At 48.1% G+C, this 25069-nt stretch overlaps 1 protein-coding gene across 2 annotated transcripts; it reads left to right on the forward strand.

Annotated features, from left to right (window-relative positions):
- The first annotated feature begins 1592 nt into the window (after positions 1-1592).
- Positions 1593-23784, forward strand: atp1a3b (ATPase Na+/K+ transporting subunit alpha 3b). 2 transcript variants are annotated; one of them, XM_079741614.1, is made up of 23 exons: positions 1593-1808; positions 1914-2059; positions 13152-13274; positions 14096-14155; positions 14500-14703; positions 15092-15205; positions 15695-15829; positions 16029-16146; positions 16436-16704; positions 17013-17211; positions 17599-17843; positions 18262-18454; positions 18859-19034; positions 19182-19318; positions 19423-19573; positions 19883-20051; positions 20380-20534; positions 20666-20789; positions 20901-21046; positions 21172-21302; positions 21698-21799; positions 21900-21991; positions 22123-23784. In XM_079741614.1, the coding sequence occupies exons 2-23, from the start codon at positions 2054-2056 to the stop codon at positions 22149-22151; spliced, it is 3078 nt and encodes a 1025-aa protein (XP_079597740.1). In that variant the 5' UTR covers positions 1593-1808; positions 1914-2053; the 3' UTR covers positions 22152-23784. The 2 variants fall into 2 exon arrangements, with proteins under 2 accessions (XP_079597740.1, XP_079597741.1); XM_079741615.1 differs by having other exon boundaries at positions 13191-13274.
- The last annotated feature ends 1285 nt before the right edge of the window (positions 23785-25069 follow it).

Below are 25069 nucleotides of genomic sequence, written 5' to 3' on the forward strand. Positions count from 1 at the left end.
CCTTAGTGCAGAGGTAAAAATAACCCAACACATCTGCGGTTTCATCATAGCCAGTGGTAAGGGGCAGTCATGTGACCCTGGGCCCATTTTGCTCCATCTTCAGTCAGCAGGGGAAGCACAGACACACACACTCTACTACTCTACTATGTGTGAGAGAGAGAGAGAGAGAGAGAGAGAGAGAGAGAGAGAGAGAGAGATAGAGAGAGAGAGAGAGAATATATAGAAAGGAGAGAAAGAGATGGAGACAGGGGATGAGAAAAAAATAGTGGAGATATAGAGAAAGGAGGGTGAGAGAGCAAGAGAGAGGGAATAAAAGGGAGAGAGAGAGAAGGGAGAAAGGAAAAGAGAGGAGATATAGAGAAAGGGCAGAGAGAGCAAGAAAGAGAGAGTGAATATATAGAAGGGGGAGAGAGAGAAAGAGGGTGAGAGAGAAAGAGGGTGTACTACCAACTAAAGAAAAGGAGATTTAAAGTACGGGCACTTTCAACTTCTTCAACCCATCCACGTTGTCTACGCCCTCTGTCCGCCTCCACCCAACAAACCCGCTGCACCCAGACTGTCTGGGAATAAATTACGGTGTTGCAACGCTAAATAGTCAGTTCATACATCAAACTGTACACATTATATACATAAAACATATGTGTCTCTGTAGTTCTCCACCGGTCTCCTCCTCCAGCCTCAGTGCTGAAAGTCATTGTGGTCCCTGCTCTCTACTGCTGCCGGTGAGTCAGGTCTTTTCACCCTGCTCAGAGCAGCCACGTCCCTACTCCCAGCAGGGTGCACACAGCCCGGTCCTACCGTGATCCCTGCACCGTGGACACACTGTCTCCAGGTTACAGGACCAAGCCCTGGCTTTAGTATCAAGTCTGGGGTTCTACACATGCTAAACATGTATGCTAGCTATTCGGCTTATGCACGTCACTGTGTTTGTGACTGCCATGAATCCATCGCATCTCATAGGTATTCAAATAAATGGTGCAGTAACAGTAGTGTTCTTTTTTTTGCCTGGATTTAGATTAATCTGTATCAGACACACACACACACACACACACACACACACACACACACACACACACACACACACACACAAACTGACACACAGGCACGTGTGTAGTGTGTGGTGGTGGAACAAGGCCGTGAGTGACATTCACATGACAATATGAACATGACCAACAATAAGGCACCTATATAAAAGGGTATTTATCACATGCAACTAGCTACTGTTGTCAAGACTCATGACAACACATCTAAAACCACACAACCACCACGACACCTCAAATCTAACCTTGTGCGTCCATTTACACACGGTTTCAGCCTAGAGCCTCTCGACATTGCTGCCTGCAAACCTTAGAGTTCTGCAGTAAAACAGGAGGAGCAGAATGGCTTTCTATTGGCTACTGTGAAGGATTATCAGCAACACATTGGGCAGATAACCCATCATAGAAGGGACGCTCGGCGTTGTGATTGGCTACTGACGTGTCAGTAGGACGCTGTGAGCGTGGAGCTTATGGGCGCACCCCCCCGTTTAAACGGGGCGGGGCGTTTCCGAGCGTCCATCGGCACTTATTTATGGGGCGGATTGCTGCGGGTTTAGAAGAGGGAGTGCTGCGGTACCGGTAAACTCGCGGAGGGAGATCGGATTCTAATAAGGTAGCAGTGCGGCTTCTTAGATTCGCCGGTCTTTCGCTGCAAGTATCAGAGAGCAATAGAGGGTGCCGCGTCGACGCGTGATGCTCTGCTTGAGACCGCAACATTTCATTTGAGAGACGTCTCGCTGGAAGACCACATTCCTAGCCCCACATTTTAAGGTTTGAGGGACCATTCGGTCATTTGAAGCTACATTTCACTCTTGTATCATATCATAGAGGCATCATCTTGAGTTGACGTCTTATATCTGCTGGTTTTTGTTTTAGGCCATAACCACAGCGTAATCTCTCGTCCGCCGCCGCGTTTTTTGAAGACGCACCAAGAGCTTTTGATATAACTCCTAACCTGAGGGCTGACACCTCTCAAGCTTTGCATCACCTGAGAGGAGAAGACCGACTGCGCCAACATGGGGGTAAGAGGAGTGATTCCACCTTGACTTGGTTAATTCCAGTGGCAGCCCACCTGAAGGGGCTCGGTAGGACGTAACGCATCACGACACGACACGAGAAGCCCCCCGAGAAGCTCCGAGTGACATTCACCATATTGCGGAATTTTGTGTTACCCTGGTCTTGTAGACTGCGACAAATCTATCTAACAGTCCGCTGTGGCTCAAGGCGAAGCGCACGCTTCACGGCGCGTTTAGACGGGAAGTGTGTGTGTGTGTGTGTGTGTGTGTGTGTGTGTGTGTGTGTGTGTGTGTGTGTGTGTGTGTGTGTGTGTTTTCACTGCTAAAGCCCTTGGTTGAATGTGATCCAGATGAAACATCTGCATTTTATTTAGCCGGTGGAATCTCCATTAAAGGCCTCTCTGGCGTCGGGAGGAGACGCGGTGATGAGTGCAGCAGTTCCTGTCGGCCTGCTCCAGTCGGTTTATCTTTACGCACAGCCATGACGGAGATCCCGTTAGCGCCACTTTGACTATCACCTTGCCGTACATCTTGTCCTCATCTGTTTATTCCTATATAAATATTCGGGATGGGAGGGGGGATGGAGGAGGGGGACAGGGATGGGGGGCGGGGGGGGGGGGGGGGGGGGGGGTTGTGTGAGCAGTTACATTTTGTCCGTGTCGTTCGTATTACATCCAACCGCAGTGGACCCGAGGTTCCCGGGGACATATGCCCACAGTGTGTCCTTCGGAATCTCCGCACCCCCTCCCCCCTCCCCTCCTTTCCCATCGCTCCTCGCTTCGCAGTTTGTACAGTCGACCTCGTTCCTGTCCTCTGCTGCATATGTCAAACATATTTTATACCGCACGTCTCGGTGTTGCGAGAGAAGGGTACGGCGGGAGGAGACGCACTGTCTTCCTCACTGACCCGTGCGTCATAATGCGGTTACTCGGAATAAGCGCCTGGCCGGCTTATTTCCACTTAACATCGTGATAGAACACCGAGTCTGTACCCGCTGAACGCGGATGGGTGTCTAAATAAGAGACGTTTGGAATGGAATTGAAATAGATTTAATTTACAAGACAGCTCGGTGTAACGGGTTCGTTATGCTAAATGACGTTTGCACCAAACTGCGCAACAGGAACGGGCCGGTCGGCGGTGTCCTCGACTCACAGGCCGTTACCCCGCAGTAAGGGCGCTGGGATCGAGGAGGAACTCGCACGGCATTGGAAAATTACAAAGTGCAGATGCCGCTCCGTGTGTGCGTGTGTGTGTGTGTGTGTGTGTGTGTGTGTGTGTATGTGTGTGTGTGTGTGTGTGTGTGTGAAGGAGGGGGGAGACGAGGGGCGGTTGTTGCGCAATTTCTGCTTCATCGTCATCCTGCAGAATGAGTTGTGATGAATGTAACGCCGCGGGCTCTGTTCCTTTAGTGAATAGATGAATTAAGATGTATTAAGGAACAACATTTAATCAGATCCGCGGTTGTTCCCAATGGTTTACTGGTGCATTCAGCGCCTGACTCGAGCCACCTGAATACAGATCGGTTATGTAACCCACCCAGAGGAGAGCGCGTCGGTGCCCGGCGATTCATTTCTAGATGAATAATCAGGAGCTCAACGAAAGCAGTTGGCGACTATGCGTCAAACTCGCTGGTTATCTGGGCTATGGCGCTTCTCTGCGGGCTTACTGCAGCTGGATGCGAGGACGCGTCATACCGTCTCTGACCATCTCGTGACGTGACGCTTCACGAGAGAGCCTCAACCTGACTCCAGGGCCTGACGTGCCTCGCTACGGCATCGCCAGATGTCTCCTCCCCGCTCTCCTCCATCCTCTCTTCTTCCTCTCTCTCTCTCCTCCAACCTCCCCCTCTCCTCCCCCCTCCTCCTCTACTCCCCCCTCCCCCTTCGCCCTTCCCCCCTTCCCCACAAGGCCGTTGGGTGGCGTTACGTGCGAAGCTGCGTCAAAAAGGAGGCGGGGCGTCCGATGTGGAAATTCCCTGTCTCTCCCTGTGATAGGCTGAGGAAAGGTGGAACAGCGATGCAAGGGAATAGCGGGGATGTAGAGGCAGGAGCGGGATTGCAGATGAGAGAGAGAGAGAGAGAGAGAGAGAGAGAGAGAGAGAGAAAAGCGAAGGATTGAAAGCGGGGAGGACGAATAAGGAGAAGAAGGGCGGGAGAGAGGGGGATAGGGGATGTATATCCTGTTACAGGATAATGAGCTGAGCTCTCACATTACCATGGCTCTGGTTTCTCCCCACTGTCCTCTGTAGGGTTGGTTACCATGGAGACCAGATTTGGGGGGGGGGGGGGGGGGGGGGTTATATAAGAAATGAGTTATATATAGATATATCTATACATTTATACATATCAATACAGGTAGATATTGATTGCTGGTGGTTGATGAGGGGATTTCACAGGAACCAATGAGGATTAGGGAAAGAAAGAGAGAGAGAACATAAAAGAGCAACTGAGCGAGGGAGAGAGAGATGACAGAGGTGCTGCAGAAGGGTGGTAGGGTGGGAGAAGGTCATCCTGACTAGTGACTCAGGGCGTGGCCAAATCTAAATCCCCCCCCCCCCCCCCCTCCCCCCTGCTGGCCTCCTATTGGTGCATTATGCCATGTGGTAATCACTCCATGACATCACACAATGTAACACAGAGTGAACCATAGTTCTGGATCCAGCCCATCTGCATGTGGTCAGGCTTGAGTTTACCTAAGTGCACTGATACTGTACTGCACAGCTTGGGGCTGGGTGGGGGTGGTGGGTGGGGCGGTGAGGATGAAGGGTGATGTAGGACCTGGGAGAGTGTGTGTGTCCGTGTGTATGTGTGTGTGGACCTTGGAGATGGTGTTTGTGTGGACCTGAGAGATTGTGTGTGTGTGTGTGTGTGTGTGTGTATGTGTGTGTGTGTGTGTGTGGGAGCGACCTCTGCAGCAGCAGCAGGCCCATCCCTCAGCTTTGGTGCAGAGTGCTCCACATCCCCTCCCTGCAGCACCTGGGCCGGGCGCTGCGCTGCACCCCAGCATGACTGACACCTCCCCAGGAACCGCCTCCTTTACAAGGGGAGAGGCAGAGAGACACAGAGAGGGAGAGAGAGAGATTTGATTGGTCCATATACCGTTCCTTCTGGTCGGCCCTGAGTGATGGTTTGACCTCCGGGTCCTGGTTCCAAAGGACCCCAGGACCTCTAGGGGTCAAAGAGGCTCCTGGGGACATATTGTACTATGGTTCTCAGGTGGTGCTTGTGGTGGATGAGTGGGTGGAGAGCCGATCAATAGATCTATATATGGATGAGGACCAACCACGCCGCCATCACCGCTGCCGGAGGACACGCCGCTTGAACACCTCAGCAGAAAATACTGCAGTTAGCCTGCATGCTAACGTAAAGCTAATGCCTCTCAGGTACAGGAACACCGTGTGTGTGTTAGTGTGTGTGTGTCTGCGTGTGCGTATGTGCATAGGCGATAATAAAATGAAAGGTCATGGCTGTCTCCTTCACGCTGGGCTATAAAGGAGATGAAGGTGGTAATTGATCTGCCTCACAGTGCTCTTCTCTTGTTTTAGCACTGATGCCTTCCTGCCCCAAGATTAAGCCTGACTACCTAAAGGACAATTACAGCATGTCGTCCTAGTGATCGGTGTGTGCGTGTGTCTGTGTGCATTCACCCATGTATGCGTGGTGATGTTTCTGAGCACTAGGAAAAAGATATGATTTGTTTTAAGCTGCAAAGATAATGTCGACTCAGGTGTTGGAATTGGAACAGAATTATTAATAATACTGGAATAATTACATCCATTAATTACAATACAGACATGCTACTTGCACTGTATGACATTGGCATATGCAGGTAGATAGGCTTATAAACAGCAATACTGACTTGGTCGTATTGCCACCCTGAACGGGTTGGTGCATGCACTTAAGTGTGTGTGTGCTGTAGCATACCTTGCTGACACTTAACGATGGCTAGATGCCATGTTTCCATAGAATTTCTGCCAAATCTGATTTAATAAGTCAATCTAGTTTAGTCTAGCTTCCCCCACTCTCTCTCTCTCACACACACACACACACACACACACACACACACACACACACACACACACACACGGACACATACAAAAACTCTCTCACACATTCAAACTGTAAATACATCACTGCCCACATTGGAGTTTCACTTCCTTCACTTCCTGTCAGCTATCAAGTGAGCTTCCCTCACTCCCTGTCAGCTATGCAGGACAAGTGGATCAGTGATGGACAGATGGCTCTGCTGTACTACCTCAGGTGGGGAGGGGCCGCACTGGGCGGCGGCTAAAGCTCCATTAAGCTTTAGTTCTTTTGCATGTATATGTATATTCATTCTCTGAAAGAGTCCCAACACAGATCATTTCTGAGCTTAAGAGAGTTCATTTCCCCGTTTGGTGTGTGTGTGTGTTTGTGTAATCTTCATAACCAAAAAGGATTTAATTTTACTCCCCTACTGGCACCACGTTAAGTTTTTACCTTTATTTCTCCCATTAAATCTGACCCCTTAGATGTGCTAAGATGTACTGGACACAGCGGGAACACTTTCAACCCTCCAATAGCTATTTCATCCTTGCATTCCCTCTTCTGAATTGTATGTGTTCATTTGGACATGTTCATTTCTCCTCCAGTTTTGATTTGCTCCAGTCAATACCATAGAGAGAGAGAGAATGGATTGATTGCCATGTTTTTTCCCATACTTATCGTGCAGTAAAACTATTTAATACTGTCATCATAGAGTAAAATCCAATCAGGTAACCAGGCGTTGATAATCCCACCTTTATCGGCAGCAGTGGTCCGTGTGGTGACTACCAGAGTACAATAAAGTGTGTTAGTGTTTGATATGGACAGAGTGTGTGTGTGTGTCAGTGGTGTGATGGGGTGATCAAGTGTGCGTGTGTGTTTGGGGAGGAGGGGTAGTTGGCTAATCCAGACTAGTAATCAGACCAGCTAATCCCAACAGCTGTGTCACTAAATCTCTATCCTGAGACCCCCCCTTCCCCAAATGGGCCGGCCAGGAACCAGCAGATGGTCCACTGTCTCTCCAAGGTCACACACACACACACACACACACACACACACACACACACACACACACACACACACACACACACACACACACACACACACACACACACACACACACACATGCTCCAACACCACCACCTTTACGTCTTCAACCATAGACCAAAGCAGCTCTATGCTCTCTCCTCCTTGTGAGCTACAGATAGACATAGACAGACAGAGAATCCCATAGAGACATTCTCTCTGAGGGAGATGTACACAGCCTGCCAGCATTCCTGGTTGGGGGGCCTTGACCTATCACGAACAGGCTAGCATTTCACCACTCGATGGAGGAAAGTGGACCAGACTGGAAATTAGTTAGGCATTCCATTTAGACACGTAGAATGCCGTAGAATGGAATACCATTGAATAGGATGGAATGGGATACAAAGGAATATAATAGAATGGGATGGGATGGAATGGAATGGAAGGCATTAGTCCTATTGAACCTGTTTGTAATAATAAAATATAAAGGCCACAGCAACACTATGGCATTTCTGGTAATAATCCATAAAATGCCCATTTCTGTGCGCTAAAGGCCATCCTTTGGTGATAACTGCACAGTTTACGTTACCTGGTCCCGGTGTACCTATTGTGTCCTGTACCAAGGAAGGGAAGTGTGTCGCCATAGCAACAGCTTGCGGGCAGACCTACCGGCAGGTGAACTGGGGTAATAGGACACTAATAACAAATACTGGAAGTGAAAGATAGTTCAGTTTAAATCCAAACCACTTATATTGCAGTTCCTCCTATTTTAGGATCAAAAGTCCTCACTTCTCTGTCCCAGCATGAAGCATCGCGTGGCGGTGGCTTCAAGAACATGAGTCATTTAATTGCCTGGAGCCCCTGGAAGCCCATTGTGCATTTGTGTGTTTGGGTGTGAGTCTGTGTGTATACCAGTGTGTGTGTTTGACAAGAGGGAGAGACCCTACATGATTGTGTAACAAGTCCCAACTTGTTTCCTTTGTGGTGCCCTCTGGGATTTCACTGCTGCATCCTCTCAGAGCCACTCCTTCCTCCCGAGACGCACACCAAGTTACACAAGTTTCCCCCCATGGTGCATCATAAAAAACCAGTCCGCCCAGAACCTAAAACCTCCCTCTCATGTAGGGTGTTGGATGCTATAAAGAGGATGCCGGGGCTAACTAGCAGCTATTCTCTGTCCCAACATGCTCCTTGGTGCTAGAGTGCTGGGCAAGGCATATTGCTCAATACGCTTTGAACTGATGCTTTATCTTGTTTGTCCTAACTGTTTTTCCCCTCTTCAAATTCTCTCTCACCCTCGCTCTCTCCCTTTCTTTCACTCTCTTTCACTCACTTTCACTCTCTCTCTCTCTCTCTGTCTCTGTCTCTGTATCTCTCTCTCTCTCTCTCTCTCTCTCTCTCTGTCCCTTTCTCTCTCTCACTGCCTCTCTCTGTCCCTCTCCCTCTCTCTCTCTCTCTCTCTCTCTCTCTGCCTCTCTCTCCCCTCTCTCTCCCCTCTCTGCCGCAGTGCGTGTAGACGCTGCAAAGACGGCCTGTAGCCAGCACAATGACTCACCTCTGTTCAACTGATGTGGAACTTCTCCTCTCCTCTGTTTGGCACACACGCACATACAGAGACACAAACGCAAATACACATATGACCGCATGAAGTCGCCCGCTCACAGACACATACTCTATGCAAACATGTACAGGCAAACAAACACAGCGGGCAGACACACTTAATTAAATGGAAGACCTCTAAGCAGCAGTGAATATGGTGTGAAATTACAGATACATCAATTATTGCTGGTCCCAGATCAGTAATTAATAATTGATGTGTAGCGTGCCTGTAACCGTGGTTACTTGCCCTGCAAACACTCTCAAAAAACACGAAAATATACGGGTTGAATGGGGTCGGATTATAAACGAGAGGACCGGCTCACTTTTAGTAATTATTTTAAGGTCAGCGGGATTGATGAGCCGCTTGTTAAATACAGACGCACACCGACGAGAGATTAGCAAACGTTTTTTTTTATTTATTCAAATTCCTCTGTCCAAAACGTGTAGCATTGTTCAACTGTAAAGTGTCTGTTACAGTTGGCTGACATCATGAATGAGTTACGATGAACATGTCATCGTTGGCAGAACCGGGGACCTAGTTCTTGGAGCGGTCTGTAAGTGAGAGCAGAGGGTGGGGCGTTCCTGCGTCTCTGCGTCCGTCAGTAAGTGTCTGTCGGAGAGGAGGAGGCCTCTGTAATTCCAGCTCTTTGTCTCCAGTTTCCTGCCTGAAGAGACGCTGGCACTCCTTACGTTATCACATGAGACACTCACAGTACTAGGATCTGCCCCCGCCGGGCAGACACACACACACACACACACAAACTCTTACACACACACACACACACACTCTTACACACAGACTCTTACACGCGCTCACAAAAACACCCACGCACACTCTTAGACATGACATACATACCACACTCTCATACAAAAACACACACACGCGCACGCACACACACACACACACACGGCGGATTGTTGACATGTGATAGCCCGCTCTGTCTTTCATTATGAAACTATTTTCTACACAGATACGCACACCTATACACACCACACAAAAAGACACTTGCACACACCTTCACCAAATGGAATTGCAACAATGTAATCTAACACACAGGGCATTATCATATGTAAACGCGCCTGCAGGCGGTTGGGGTTAATCTACTCAAGTAAGGACCACCTCGTAGGCAGATAGTGAACCGTAGCCAACAAACAAACACTGCAATACAAGAAGTAGTGTGGAAGAGGCTGGCTGGCAACACGCCCCCCCCCCAACCTATCTTTCCATCTCATCCACCATTGACACCCATTGTATCACCACCCCCCCTACCCCCCACCCACGCACTGTGGTCTCGGTTTCAATCTTTCTTGGCCTAGCTTCTTCCCTTTTTGTCTATCTGTCTGTCTTTCTGTCTCCCTCTCTCTTGCTCTCTTTTCTCTCTCTTACTATTTCTCCCACTCTCTCTCTCTTTCTCTCTGTCTAGTATACTCTCTCCACCTACCTGTATCTCATTATGATCCACTGCCAGAGGCTGGGCAGCTCTCCCCTCCTCTGACCAGCCCTAAACCGACATCCGTTTGTGTGTGTGTGTGTGTGTGTGTGTGTGTGTGTGTGTGTGTGTGTGTGTGTGTGCGTGTGCGTGGCACATTTACTCCATATTTCCATCTTTCATAAATGTGCTCAGAGGAGCAGGTGTGCCGCAGAGATAACAATGCACGCTCCAACGTCTCGTATGCATACTTCACACTCTATTCATCCTCTATGGAAATAACCCAGAACCCCCCCATAGTGGCTTTCAATTACCTGCATACGCCCAGGCCTGTCCCCACCTGCCCCCACCTGTACACACGGGGTGTGTCATGGTGGTAGAACACAAAGCACTTAAAAACACGCTGGAGATTATGTGACCTGATACCCAGGGTTTAAACGGTAGAGGCACTTTTTAGTGGAAACACATGGTATAAATAACAAGTAATCAATATTAATATAGTGTATTTATACATAGCAAAGTGCTGTACAGGGCCAAAACATCCTAGGTCTTAGAATGAACAAAGAGCTTAAAATAAATGCGGAATAAACACAAATTGCACATTTCCATCGCTTCCCTAACGGCTAATAATAATAATATAATAATATATTTTATTTATAGGGCCCTTTTTATCCAAAGATCTCAAAGGGCTACAGGTTAAAAAAACAACGCCCAGTACCCAGTCGTGCCCGGGTCTTGTGGTTTAGGAACACCTTTTCTTTACATGAATAATGCTTCCCTATGTCAAAATCAGTTACCGCTGAAAGATCTCTATGAACAATAATCGCAACCTCATTGTAGGCTTAGTAGTCAGGGGAGAGTTGTGGTGTAACACAACTGTTTTCATTGAGCTGTTATCGCTATGAGCAGACTCTCCTTTATGGCGTCACAGTGAACAGGAAGAACCATAAGAAAGCTCTAGACAGCCCCCAAACTGTCAAGATAAAACAGATGCAATACCTTTACTTTCTCCCTGTTGCACATTTAAGTGTGTTCAACTTTCAAATTATCAAATTATTTTGGGTCATCATTTACTACTTTATATTTATATATATTTATGTATATATATATTTATATATATACAGATTATATTTTCATATGTCAAAACACAATTTGACAGGGTTTTTAAGGTTTTTATATAGAGCATACTGGCATCGAATATTCCAACACATTTTTAAGAGATGAAATCAAAACCAACTAATTTGCTCATCTCCTAATTGGACTTTACACATTAAAGACCCCCACCAAATTCACCCCCTCTCTAAAACAATCAATACAATGTTGACCTTTAGAGTCAATCGTTGACCTTTTGCCACATGGTACACTTTCAATCCTAAATGAAACAGAGCGTTGTTATTGATGATGTGTTCACGATATTGATTTTCCCGTCAATTCCCTCACCGATTAAGGGCTGACATGTGACTGGGTGTGGGCGGCGATCCTGAACCCTGACAGACCCAATCAGAGCCCCTACCCCTCACACAGGGAGGTAAAGACGTACGGATGGGTTTGATTTGCCCAGTGAACGTCTCTCTGATGGCTAGGTTGAGTCAATGTGGTTCCCCTCTGACTGGGACCCGAGCGTGTCTCCAGGGAGACAGTTTGGATCTCCATGTCCACCCCGTCCTCTGATCAGGGGACGTTTGTATCGATCTGGCCCCGCTCCTCCTAGGGTCTGGTTGCAGCCACAGACCTAGGAGGCTGCAGGGTCTGTAGTGAGGGAGGGCACTGCCGGATGACGGGGCCACATGCCTGTTTGTAGTTTGACAACATGAAAGGAATTATGCAAGGAAATGATTGCCAAAAAATAAGTGGATGGAGGTAGATAGGTAGCCGTTGCATAACACTCATAACAACAAAGGTCCATGGTTTCTTTATGTGTGGTTGTGTGTCCTTTACTGTGTTTGTGCACGCATGAATGCATGTGTACGATGAAAGCCCGTTAATGGTTTTCATCATACACATGCATTCATGCGTGTGTTTGTGTGTGTAAGATGAAAGCCTGCGAAGGGTTTCATTGCCCTGACATCAAAGTGTCGCTAATGCATCCAATCTAATAGAGTACAACATACCAAGATGTAATTGGAAGCTCTTTGATGACTTAATACAATTCAGTTTGTGTGGTTGCTCTCTCCTGAATGCTTTGTTGTGGATGGCCTGGGTGGATAGTAAAAAAAAACCTGTGCGATACGCCAGGAGTCACGGAGACAGCAGCGGTGTGTCCGTCAGTGTCACTTTGTCATGGAAAGCCGATTAGGGATCAAACGACACTTGGTGTGCTTGGTACGGTTAAGAATAGCACAGGCTTGTGTGTGTGTGTGTGTGTGTGTGTGTGTGTGTGTGTGTATGTGTGTGTGTGTGTGTGTGCTCGCGTGTGTGCCACGCTCTTGACTCTCTAGTGTTCTGCAATCAGGAGAGACCGGGGTAACACATTCCATAATCTGCTATTTTAAATGTGCTCCATATGCTGATGATATGCTGATGATGAGTGGTTTATAAATAACCGCGCACGGGCCACTTCAGACTGATCCCTGCACTTTTCCTGTTCAAGGTCAAGCCAAAGACTAGCCATACTTCTCAAAGGCACTCACCAGTCAAGACAGAGGACAGTTTACTCTATGAGACGAGTAGACACAGATACAAGCAACATAAGTGCTAATGCCTTGCGCAGAGTCTGGACAGATGGACAGGGAGGCAGGGTGGTCTATCGGTAAGGGTGTTTGTATCCCAGGCCGAAAGGTTGTGGGTTCGAACCCCAAAACCCTGTAGGCATCCCAGAACAAGATGCCTAACCCTATATCTGCTCCTTAATAACGATATCTAGAACTCACTGCAAGTCCCTTTGGACAATAGCATCTTCTCAGTGACTACACATAGTACAGTCACCTGCGGACACCTGGCACCTAGTCCAGGCAACGGCAAGGCACCCCATCTCACTAACACAGGGCAAAGCATGTATAAAACGTGTGTGTGTGTCTGTAGTATGGGCGGTCCGACAGTTACCGCGTTGCCACCACACAGGACAAAGCTGATCGCTCCCCGAAGAAGAAGAAGGGGGTGAAGGGAGCCAAGGACATGGACGACCTGAAGAAGGAAGTACCCATCGTGAGTACATCTACCACTTCCTGTTACCTGACTTCCTTTGGTGAACTGTGGGGCTGACAATGACTGAGTGTGACGTGTGTGAGGTTGCACACGAGAGCTGAAATACAACCGAGTTATATACTTTGTTCAACAGGAGTATATTTATTTGGTTTTATGTGTAATTAAAGAAGGTATATCTTTGGTAATGAATTAAAACACATGAATAAAATTCAGATGACAAAAGTAAAACATGAGATTAGGTTAATAATGATCTCAGTCATCTGAATGCTTTATATCATTTAGATGAAGTACATTGCATTTGTAGTTCCAATGAACACTTTCTCTAGTGTGGATCCAAGATACAGTGAGAGAGGGATAGAGCGACATCGAGCTACAGAGTTAGAGAGAGAGAGAGAAAGAGAGAGAGAGAGAGGGAGGGAGAGAGACTCCATGATTTCCATGAAGCCCAAAGGGATGATGATTACTGGGTGATAAGAGCGGCGACCTGTAATCAGAAGGTCGTCGTTCCATCCCACTACCCCTGCCGAAGTGCTCTTGAGCAAGACACAGAGCAACAGGGACGCCGTACCGGGCTGCCATGAGCCTCTTACGCCTCAGGTGACATGCATGCAGTACTACTTTAATGATCAGTTGGCAGAGATTTGAGAATGGAATTCCCCAGCATTTATTTTCTGTTTATGAAAATAAGTAATGTTATTTTCTGCTGTAAACCAATTTGGAACAACAGTGTGTTTCATTGCATGTGCATGCGAACAGTCAGGACAGGAGTGTGAGGCGGGCCACAGACAGGAAATTCACATTTTTCTTCAATCTTCTTTCAGACGGAACACAAAATGTCCATAGAGGAGGTATGCAGGAAATTCCAGACGGACATCGTCCAGGTGAGGATTTGATATTCCGACAGAGAATGCTATACATAGAACTGACCACTAGGTGGTAACAGGGCATTTCAAAACATTATGTTATTTTACCCTGTGCTACAAGACACCCCCTTATATTGAACAATATGTAGCTGCATCATTTAAAGTATGTGAAAAAATTTTTTTTGTAACATTATCTTTATAAAGAGCAATTGTCACATACGTTTGGTTACCTTAATATCTCATCCACAACCCTTTGCTTCCTCTTCCTCCTCCTCCTCTTCTTCTTCTTCTTCTTTTTCTTCTTCTTCTTCTTCTTCTTCTTCTTCTTCTTCTTCTTCTTCTTCTTCTTCTTCTTCTTCTAGGGCCTGACCAGTGCCAAGGCGGCTGATTTCCTGATCCGGGACGGTCCCAATGCACTCACCCCTCCCCCCACCACCCCAGAGTGGGTCAAGTTCTGTCGCCAGCTGTTCGGAGGGTTCTCCATCCTGCTGTGGACCGGAGCCATCCTCTGTTTCCTTGCCTACGCCATCCAGGCAGTCACCGAGGACGAGCCCGCAGGAGACAATGTGAGCAGGACACACACACGCACACGCACAGACACACGCACACATATGTATCCACACACAAACAATCACAAACACACACACACACACACAATCACACATACACCCACACGCACACATATGCGCCCACACACATACATGCATACCCACACGAGTCTCCACACACCCGCAGACTCATAGTGTATTCCAAAGTACCACAGCTGATCCACCCCCCCTTATAAACACGTCCAGACTCACCATGGCGGCACCTCGGTCAGCCGATCCGTCACGTCACGCCAACCGACATCCCACACCCTCTGCACTCAGCCCTCCTACGTCTCTTTATGTCTTTGTCTTTCATTTGGATCTAAACAGTCTCTCTCTCCCCCCCCCCCCCCCCCTCCCTATGCAGCTGTACCTGGGTATCGTGCTCACGGCCGTCGTCATGATCACCGGCTGCTTCTCGTATTTCCAAGAGGCAAAGAGCTCCAAAATCATGGAGTCCTTCAAGAACATGGTGCCTCAGGTGAGACCCCAGCCGCCCCCCGCTCCCTGAATGCTCCTGTCATTCGGTAGCGCTGCAGGGGCTTTGGGATTTCAGTGTTCAACGTCATACTGGCAGCTGAGAGGAACACACATGACTTTTGGTTCAGCCCTAAAAGCCACATTTATCATAGTGAATGTCACCTGCTCTCTAGGTAAATATTTATAAATATGATATATTTGCATCTAATATATTCCTTTGTAATTTTTGCATTATTATATTTCTTATATTTCTATAATAACAGAATAGGCATGGCTGTCCAACCTTTCTGAAATAACATTGTCCAACACTGAGACTCCCTCTCCTCTCAGGGATATTGTTACATTCCCATTGGAGTCGGTCGGACTCTTCCTCTCATGGGTCTCAAGGTGTCTTGGGTGCAGAGGGTCTTGGCGTTCTCCCTCACCAGACCTGTGCGTCCCTGTGTGTGTGAGCATGTTCCCTGACGTTTGGCCCTCTGCGTGTCTACAGCAAGCGCTGGTGATCCGGGAGGGAGAGAAGGTGCAGATCAACGCAGAGGAGGTGGTGGCTGGAGACCTGATCGAGGTGAAGGGGGGAGACAGGATCCCCGCCGACATCAGGATCGTCTCTGCCCACGGCTGCAAGGTACACACACACACACACACACACACACACGCACACAGTCCACACTAACACACTCCTAAACAAACAGAAACACATACACAAATAAATAAACAAACACACCCAGGCCGGGGACTCCGTGTGCCACTAGACACATCGAATGACACCGTAACCTAATGCCTCGTAACTAAACAATTTATGTTTTTGTGCTTTCCCTGAACAGGTTGATAACTCCTCCCTGACTGGCGAATCAGAGCCTCAGAGCAGGTCACCTGACTGTACCCATGACAACCCCCTGGAGACCCGTAACGTGGCTTTCTTCTCCACCAACTGTGTTGAAGGTAGAGTGGCTGCGACAAACTATCCGATGATCAATTGATTAAGCTAACCCGATACATGCTGAACAGTGAATGTATCTTAGTATAATTGTTACCACTGTTTGACGCAGTTAGTATAAAAATATAAATGATGGTTCATCTGTTTTTAATCAGTCAGTCAATCAAACAATCTATCCATCTACCAATCTATATACTTCTCTATCTATATATTACAAAGCACCATCATTTCACCAAAGAGGGGCCTATTGAGTGGGACTGAGACCGTCCTATTAAACCCCCCCTCCCTCACCAGGCACCGCCCGCGGCCTGGTGATCTGCACCGGAGACCGCACCGTGATGGGCCGCATCGCCACCCTGACCTCCGGCCTAGAGTCCGGCAAGACCCCCATCGCCAAGGAGATCGAGCACTTCATCCATATCATCACAGGCGTGGCCGTGTTCCTGGGTGTGTCCTTCTTCATCCTGGCCCTGATCCTTGGGTACAGCTGGCTGGAGGCCGTCATCTTCCTCATCGGCATCATCGTGGCCAATGTGCCCGAGGGACTGCTGGCTACCGTCACTGTGAGTGGGCCCTTTGGTTAGCGGAGAGAGGACACTAACACTGTCCTCAGGCACAGGCTGGCCCATATATATATAATACATCTACATATGCATAATTTGAGTAGCAGCAATGTAAAAACCAAACAGTAAATGGGAACATGAACAGTCAAGGTGGGCTATATTATTATCAAATGACAATTATTTGATTGATAAGTAAAGCCTAAATTTCAAACCATCAGTCTAAATCAACAACTCACTTGGTGTTGGTTTACAAAAAATATCAACACACTTCAACTGTGTTTTTGTGTCATGTGACCTGTGATCTGCAGGTGTGTCTGACCCTGACCGCCAAGCGCATGGCCAAGAAGAACTGCCTGGTGAAGAACCTGGAAGCCGTGGAGACCCTGGGCTCCACCTCCACCATCTGCTCCGACAAGACCGGCACCCTCACCCAGAACAGGATGACCGTGGCCCACATGTGGTTCGACAACCAGATCCACGAGGCTGACACCACTGAGGACCAGTCTGGTGAGTGGACAGGAGCCGGTGCCGCAGTCCAAACCCCACTAGGGCCCGCCCACACTCCCAGGACACAGACATATGTTTGTGTAGGACTTATTTACACCATTGTTGTTTTTTTAACCAAGTCAAATACAAGTCCGGTATACAAAACCACACACAGCTAAAGGCATGTGGGGATGGGGGATAGATACTTTAGTTGGTAGGGAGTGTGAAAGCAGAGGCGACTAGGTACTGGGTTTGATGCCCGCTAGGCACCCTGTAAAATATATAACTACAAGTCACCTGCAGACACAGCAATCTGAACAATTCCCTCGCAAGTCCCTTTGTATTAAAGTGTCCTATGCTCTACCACGTACCATGAAAATAATCAATTTCCAATGGTTTCTTCTTCAGGCGCCTCCTTCGACAAGAGCTCTGGGACCTGGTTAGCCCTGGCCCGGATCGCAGCCCTGTGTAACCGCGCCCAGTTCAAGGGAGGCCAGGAAGGTCTGCCCATCCTGAAGAGGGACGTGGCTGGCGACGCCTCCGAGTCAGCCCTGCTCAAGTGCATCGAGCTGTGCTGCGGCTCCGTGCGCACCATGAGAGACAAGAACAAGAAGGCGGCCGAGATCCCCTTCAACTCCACCAACAAGTACCAGGTGAGTGAGGGCCCCCCGCAGAGACGCACAGACCGCTGCGGCTGGGCTGGTAGAACTCACCGGTGAAGCTCATTCAAACAGGGCTAGGCCACTTAAATTGAGACCCTTCCTCTACCTGATCTTGAATTCTTCACTCAGGAGCCAAATAATTCACTCTATAAATCACTAAAGGGTCTAATTGAATATATGTTGGATGGTTAGTGTTTATGGTGTGCAGAGGGTGTGTTTCAGGTTCTGGGTTCAAACCCCGACTGCTTGTTAATGACGTGCATCTTAGGCAACAATCAGTTGCTTTAGATAAATGTCTGTGCTCACGACAACATTGTAAATCAATGAAGCTCCCCCATGACAAAACCACACTACACACACTACAGTGCGACTGACCTTGTTCCAACCCCTCCCTCCTCCTCCGCTCCAGCTCTCCATCCACGAGACAGAAGACCCCAACGACAACCGCTACCTGCTGGTGATGAAGGGCGCCCCTGAGAGGATCCTGGAGCGCAGCTCCACCATCATGATCCAGGGCAAGGAGCAGCCTCTGGACGAGGAGCTGAAGGAGTCCTTCCAGAACGCCTACATGGAGCTCGGAGGGCTGGGAGAGAGAGTGCTTGGTGAGTTCTGACGCTTTGGTTAGGTTTAGGTCGGTCAAAACAAGGGCCAAGTGGCCTTATTCAGCCATGGAACCAATACATGGAACCCACGTGGCCGCTAGATGATAAAGGCCCATAGAGAAGACTTTTGATAAGCCTTAAAAGTGAGTAGTAGTTGAACTATTAGAGATGGGGGAAAAAACCCTGAAAGAAAATCTAAAAAATAAAGGTCATGAAGGGGAACACTCACCTGGAATTAAGTTGAGGAGGAGCAATGGACGTAAACATTTATTTATCTCTTACTGGCTTTGTCTGCTTTTGGCTGCCTTTGTCTTTAATCCACACTTTGTCCCCACCCCCGCTCATGTGATATTAACAATGGATAAGACTGACACTGTATCCCTGACCCCTCTCCTCCCTGCCAGGTTTCTGCCAGATTATGATGCCAGAGGACCAGTACCCCAAGGGCTTTGCCTTCGACTGCGATGACGTCAACTTTCAGACAGACAACCTGTGTTTCATCGGCCTCATGTCCATGATTGACCCTCCCCGTGCCGCCGTACCTGACGCTGTGGGCAAATGCAGATCTGCCGGTATCAAGGTAAATCTGTCGCGATTCACACAACACCACCAGGGCCTATTCCGGATTAATTTGATTAGTTTTGAGTCATTTGTTGTTTTTAATGCTTTGTCGTGAAATCAAGGTATTACCCAGCAATTAATTATGTGTTTATTTGTTTTCTTTTAGGTCATCATGGTCACTGGTGATCACCCAATCACAGCCAAGGCCATCGCTAAGGGTGTGGGCATCATCTCCGAGGGCAACGAGACAGTGGAAGACATTGCTGCCCGCCTCAACATCCCCGTCAGCCAGGTCAACCCCAGGTAAGGGTCTAGACCGCCCCCCCTCCCCACACTAAACCCAGAGGTGTCTAGCAGCTCGTTGGTTGTGGAGTGGTGAGTCAAACAGAAGTGCTGTGTGTGTTCAGGGACGCCAAGGCCTGTGTGATCCACGGTACCGACCTGAAGGAGCTGTCCCAGGACCAGATGGACGACATCCTGAGGAACCACACAGAGATTGTGTTCGCCAGGACCTCCCCCCAGCAGAAGCTCATCATTGTAGAGGGTTGCCAGAGACAGGTGAGCCCCCTTCTCTATTCTCTAAGGCTTTATACATCATGTGTGAGGTTCGCTTGGAAACATTTAAAAAAATAGCACTGCTCGATTCCTGTTCCAAGCTGTTATCAATAAATACAATAATTAAAATCATAAAAAAGAGAATAGTTCATATTAAAAACTCCACGAAGTAGAGTACAATCAAAACAAAATTATCAAGCTACATTATCAAGTGGAATGTGGCGGATCTGAGGCTGTGTTCCCGCCGACGTTTCCCTACTCTATCCCTACGCTATGGGTCTCTTAGTGTGCTCTCCCGATTGTCCCACTCAGGGTGCCATCGTAGCTGTGACAGGTGATGGTGTGAACGACTCCCCTGCCCTAAAGAAGGCCGACATCGGTGTTGCCATGGGAATCTCTGGCTCTGACGTGTCCAAGCAGGCCGCTGACATGATCTTGCTTGATGACAACTTTGCCTCCATCGTCACCGGAGTAGAAGAGGGTGAGCCACCGTTCGAATGAAAATATTGATATGAAGTGGAACCATTCTGCTATAATGCAGGTCACATGTAGGTCAAATAAACCATGCTTCATTGTTTATTTTGTGATACATTCAAATTGTAGTGCTCTGTAGATCACATAGAGCTGTATCTCAATACGGAATGCTTACATTTTTATTGAAATATAGAGCTAGCCATGCCTTGATTTAATATTTTCTATTGCAACCATATACCATGAAGCAATGCTTAAGACACACAACACAATATTGACATGTCCGTTGAAGCATGGCCCTTAATAGTCATCTCCTGACCTGTCTGCTCTCTCTGCAGGTCGCCTGATCTTTGACAACTTGAAGAAATCCATTGCCTACACCCTTACCAGTAACATCCCAGAGATCACCCCCTTCCTGTTCTTCATCATCGTCAACATTCCTCTTCCTCTTGGAACCATCACCATCCTTTGCATTGACTTGGGAACTGACATGGTGAGAAACGCACTCATCACATAAACACACAGCTGTAGGGAAATGAATTAAGATGGTATGTTATTCATCCCATATGGGGGGGGGGTCACCATAGCATGTCGACACTGACTAACTACACCTTCTCCCAACAGGTACCTGCTATCTCCCTTGCCTACGAGGCAGCTGAGAGTGACATCATGAAGCGCCAGCCCAGGAACCCAGCCAGGGACAAGCTGGTGAATGAGAGGCTCATCAGCATCGCTTATGGCCAGATTGGTGAGTCCACTTGGAGATCGACACAGACCTACTCTTCTATCCCTCCTCTGTGGAAGTAAGGGTCCTCAGTGTCCTGATGGACTAAACCAATGCCTTGTGTTTGCCTCCCAGGTATGATCCAGGCTCTTGGAGGATTCTTCGCCTACTTTGTGATCCTGGCTGAGAATGGATTCCTGCCCTCCATATTGGTGGGCATCAGGCTCAACTGGGACGACCGCTCCCTCAACGACCTGGAAGACAGCTATGGACAGCAATGGGTACGGCCATAGTGTGTGTGTGTGCGTGTATGTGTGTGGCTTGTGTGCGTGTAGTTGCACATGTAGGTGCGCTTATTATGTACGTCCACATCACCGGCCCTTCTCTTCCCCTTCCCTCTGTGCAGACATATGAGCAGAGAAAGATTGTGGAGTTCACGTGCCACACAGCCTTCTTCGTGAGCATCGTGGTGGTGCAGTGGGCTGACGTCATCGTCTGCAAGACCAGGAGGAACTCTGTCTTCCAGCAGGGCATGAGGTGAGACAGCTTTCTCAGGGGGCTCTGTTCCATCATCTGGTGCTTCATCTCATAGTGATATTAATCATGCAGTAGATGTTCCTTTCATCGCATGACGAATATCGTTTTCGGCTGAATCACGCGTGGCTCATCAAATGTTCCGACCGAGTAGGCAAACCCGCCCATTAGAGACCCACTTTCACTCCCGGCCTGCGGTCACATAGTATCAGTTTCATCAACCCACTTTCCTGTCTCTGTTCACTTCCTGTCTTCAATGCATAAAGATTTCACTCTCTAGTAGCAGCGTTGTTAAAGACGACAACACTTTTGAGAGATCCAATCCTAACGTGATGCTAGCGAGTGAGGTCATGAATGTGTTGATGCTAACCCCCTGTTCTCTCCGTGTGTCCCGCCAGGAACAAGATCCTCATCTTCGGCCTGTTTGAAGAGACAGCCCTGGCTGCCTTCCTGTCCTACTGCCCAGGCATGGACCTGGCCCTCAGGATGTACCCCCTCAAGTAAGCACCATGACATGTACCTTCTTCACTAGATATGTGGCACTCGCCTCCCGCCTCCCCTTCATCTGATTCTGTTCCTCCTCCCCATCCTCTTCCTCAGGCCTACCTGGTGGTTGTGCGCGTTCCCCTACAGTTTCCTCATCTTCGTCTATGATGAAGTCCGAAAACTCCTTATCCGCAGGAACCCCGGAGGTCTGTACCACTGCGGCCCATTGAAAAGAACACACACAAACTAAACATGATATTTCCATTCGGGTATTCAAATTAGGTTTTTCTAATAGTTTGAACTAACACGTAATCTTCCTGTCTTGTCTTTGCTGCAGGTTGGGTGGAAAGGGAGACATACTATTGATCGATGGATCAGCTTCTTTACTCAAACCCCCCACCACACCTTCCACTTATTTCTTCCCCCCCCCCCCCGCGCGTCCCCGCCCTCCTCCAAACCCCGCCCTGGTCACTCCATCCTGGCAAGACGCTCACCCCCCCGAACAACCGCTTCGAAGCAATTTTCATCATGACTGCCCCAAAGATTAAAAAAACAAACAGCAGAAGCACCTTTACGACTTTCTATATTGATCCCCACCCAGTCCTCGCCATCTCCTATGATACTCTCTGCATGTGTTCTCTCACTGCTGTGTACATAAACCTATATCTACCAAACGGCAGCTGCATATTGCGTATGTAGATTTGAATGAGCTAGGATGCGACAGGAGTGTCTCATTCTGCAAAAAAATATTTAAAAAGGGCCATTCAGCTCCTCTCTCGCCCCCCCCCCCCCCCTTGCGTCCACACGCTTTCTCCTCTGTACCTCTGTTGCATTTTCTGTCCCCCCTTCCCTCCCCTGCAACCCCTTTGCTTGTCGTCCAGTCACACACACACACACAGATATACAGACCGCCAAGCGAGACCCCCACCACCACTCAGACCACCGTCTCGGGAGGACCTCTCTCTGTCGTTCTCGCCGCCGCTGCCGCGTCCATTTTTAACTTCTCTTTCCTTTGTTGTTGCTGTTGTTGTTGTTTTTCTTTGATTGGTCACAGTGTTGTATTTAGTTTTTTTAATATATACGGGGTAGGAAGGGGGGTGGGGGGGTTGCAATGATTCTTTTTTTTATTGCTCTGGCAGGAGGGGGGGAGGTGAGAGAATCCCCCTGAACCCTGTTCATTGAGGCATAACAAAGCACACCCCATGATGTTCTGTATTCCCCCCCCCCGCCCCACCCGGCTCCTGTCTCTCACACCCCTCCCTCCCTCCCTCCCTCCCTCCCTCCCTCCCTCCCTCCCCCTCTGCCCCACCCCACCTGCCATGTTTGTCTCTGTTTGTGTGCTAAGTGTGAAACCATTGTCCTTGTTAATAACCACAGTACACCCCCCTACCCCACCCAGATGATGAAAAATACAACTCAAAACTTTCTGTGTGTTCTAGGAAACTATATAATTCTATACTGAAATTAAACGAAACAATAAAAAAAACACATGTTGAAAATAAACAGCTTGAGAGAGGAGTTTATGGAGTAGACATATCCAATGATATATCAGTATGCTTAAAGTTAAAAAAAAAAAGGATCTCTGTGTTTTCTTTTGTTCATTTGGTTTCAGGTTTTCCGTTGTTTTTTCTTTTCAGGGTAATGTAAAATGATAAAATAACGATAAATACAAAAGACAAAAAGGCAGGGTTTTTGGTTGTGTTTTTAACGAATGAGATGTGAGTCAACAGCCGTGGTAATCAGGTTCCTATCGCTGCAGGTGTGTGGTGCGATGTGGCCGTAGTTCGCCCACTGGACCATGGTCACACCCTGACAGGGGGCCGGTCTTAAGTTCTGTGTGAATGTACGTGTTGGGAGGACCAGTGAAGGGCCAGCATTCTAAATGGGTCTTAACTGAACAACGGCAGTAGGGGTTGAGATTGAAGAAAATACTTAAACAAATATTAGATCATACTGTGTGAAAGAAAGTGACACCAATAAAACATCTAGAACATTTAATACAACCAAGCTCCGTCTCTCTGTCTTTATGTCTCCGTCTTTGACTGGGCGTTTGGCACTCCTTCTCCTTTTGCTTTGACTTTTGTCTGTCTGTCTGACTTGTCTTGGTCACTGCCTGCCTGCCTGGCTGTGTCTGTATCTAGTTTATTTTGTATTATATTCAGTCTTCTATTAAATGGAATAACCCACACAATTATGAAAGAGAAGTAACTATCATCATAGCATGAATAATTCAGACAAAACAAATGCACACTACAATGTGGAATGAATTCAGATATGTTAATAACTGTTAACTTCATCTGACATTTTGCAGCTCATGTGCGCCATCTAGCGTTGAGTTCATAAAAGCCAACTGCAGGCTGCATAGCATGGCTTCCACATAAGAGGCTTGGCAGGGAACCAACGTAATGCACCAAACCGCGTAAAATTGTGTGACGTGCTGACATCAATGCAAATGTACCATGGTACGACATAACCGATACAAAGAACAGATTCATGAAACCACACAACATGCAGTGTCGTGCTAGATTTAAAATAAATTGATTTAGAGGTCAACTACCTCACTAACAGCGATTATCGCTTCAGGTAAAAGAACAAGTTTATTTGAAAATCATTCTTGTATTGTCTGAAAATTTTAATAAAAACAATTTATTATTTCCAGCATTCGCAGTAACAAAGCCTACATTGGCCATTGCTAAATTGGAGAGCCCTCCCAGAACACGACCATAGAGCGAGGCTCGCGGTGCACTTTAACAACACGGCTCATCCCCTGTACGCCGTTAAGCAAGATGGCACATGTCTTCGCAGGGGGCTACAATTGGGATTCACGGGGACAGCGGGGGTCACCTTGCCCTGACACATTCTGCTGGAATTAAATAAATAAGTTTGCTTTGCCTTATACTTCCCGACGAGAGACAAATGAATAGTCTCTCCCTTTTCCAGACATATTGTTTGAAACACACACACACTGGCCCACACCCACTGTTCTGCGGCGCTCTTGCTCAAACCCCCACCCTCTCACTAATTTCCCCAGTGCCTCTGCAGTGAGCTCACTGCAGTGTGCCTCCCCTCTCCCTCGGCCCCCCCGTCGTATAATAGAATATCGATCGGCTTGCCTTTGCCGCAGTGCATGATTGTGAGTGTGTCTATGTGTGAATGTGCGCGAGGGGGCCCCTCTCCAAGGTCATTGCCTTGGCAACCTGAGCATGGGGTCCCTCTCGCCAGGCTGTGACAGAGCACAGGGTCATGGGGTCACGTGAAGAGGGGAAAAAGGGGGGGGAGCATTG

Source organism: Pollachius pollachius (assembly GCF_949987615.1).
Source record: "Pollachius pollachius genome assembly, chromosome: 1".
Classification (NCBI taxonomy): Eukaryota; Metazoa; Chordata; class Actinopteri; order Gadiformes; family Gadidae; genus Pollachius; species Pollachius pollachius.

What these genes read in the sequence shown, in the direction of transcription:
- atp1a3b (XM_079741614.1), top strand. An exon ending in GTCTTCCAGCAGGGCATGAG is followed by an intron (nt 21,303 to 21,697) that starts GTGAGACAGCTT and finishes GTGTCCCGCCAG; the next exon opens with GAACAAGATCCTCATCTTCG. An exon ending in CTCAGGATGTACCCCCTCAA is followed by an intron (nt 21,800 to 21,899) that starts GTAAGCACCATG and finishes CCTCTTCCTCAG; the next exon opens with GCCTACCTGGTGGTTGTGCG.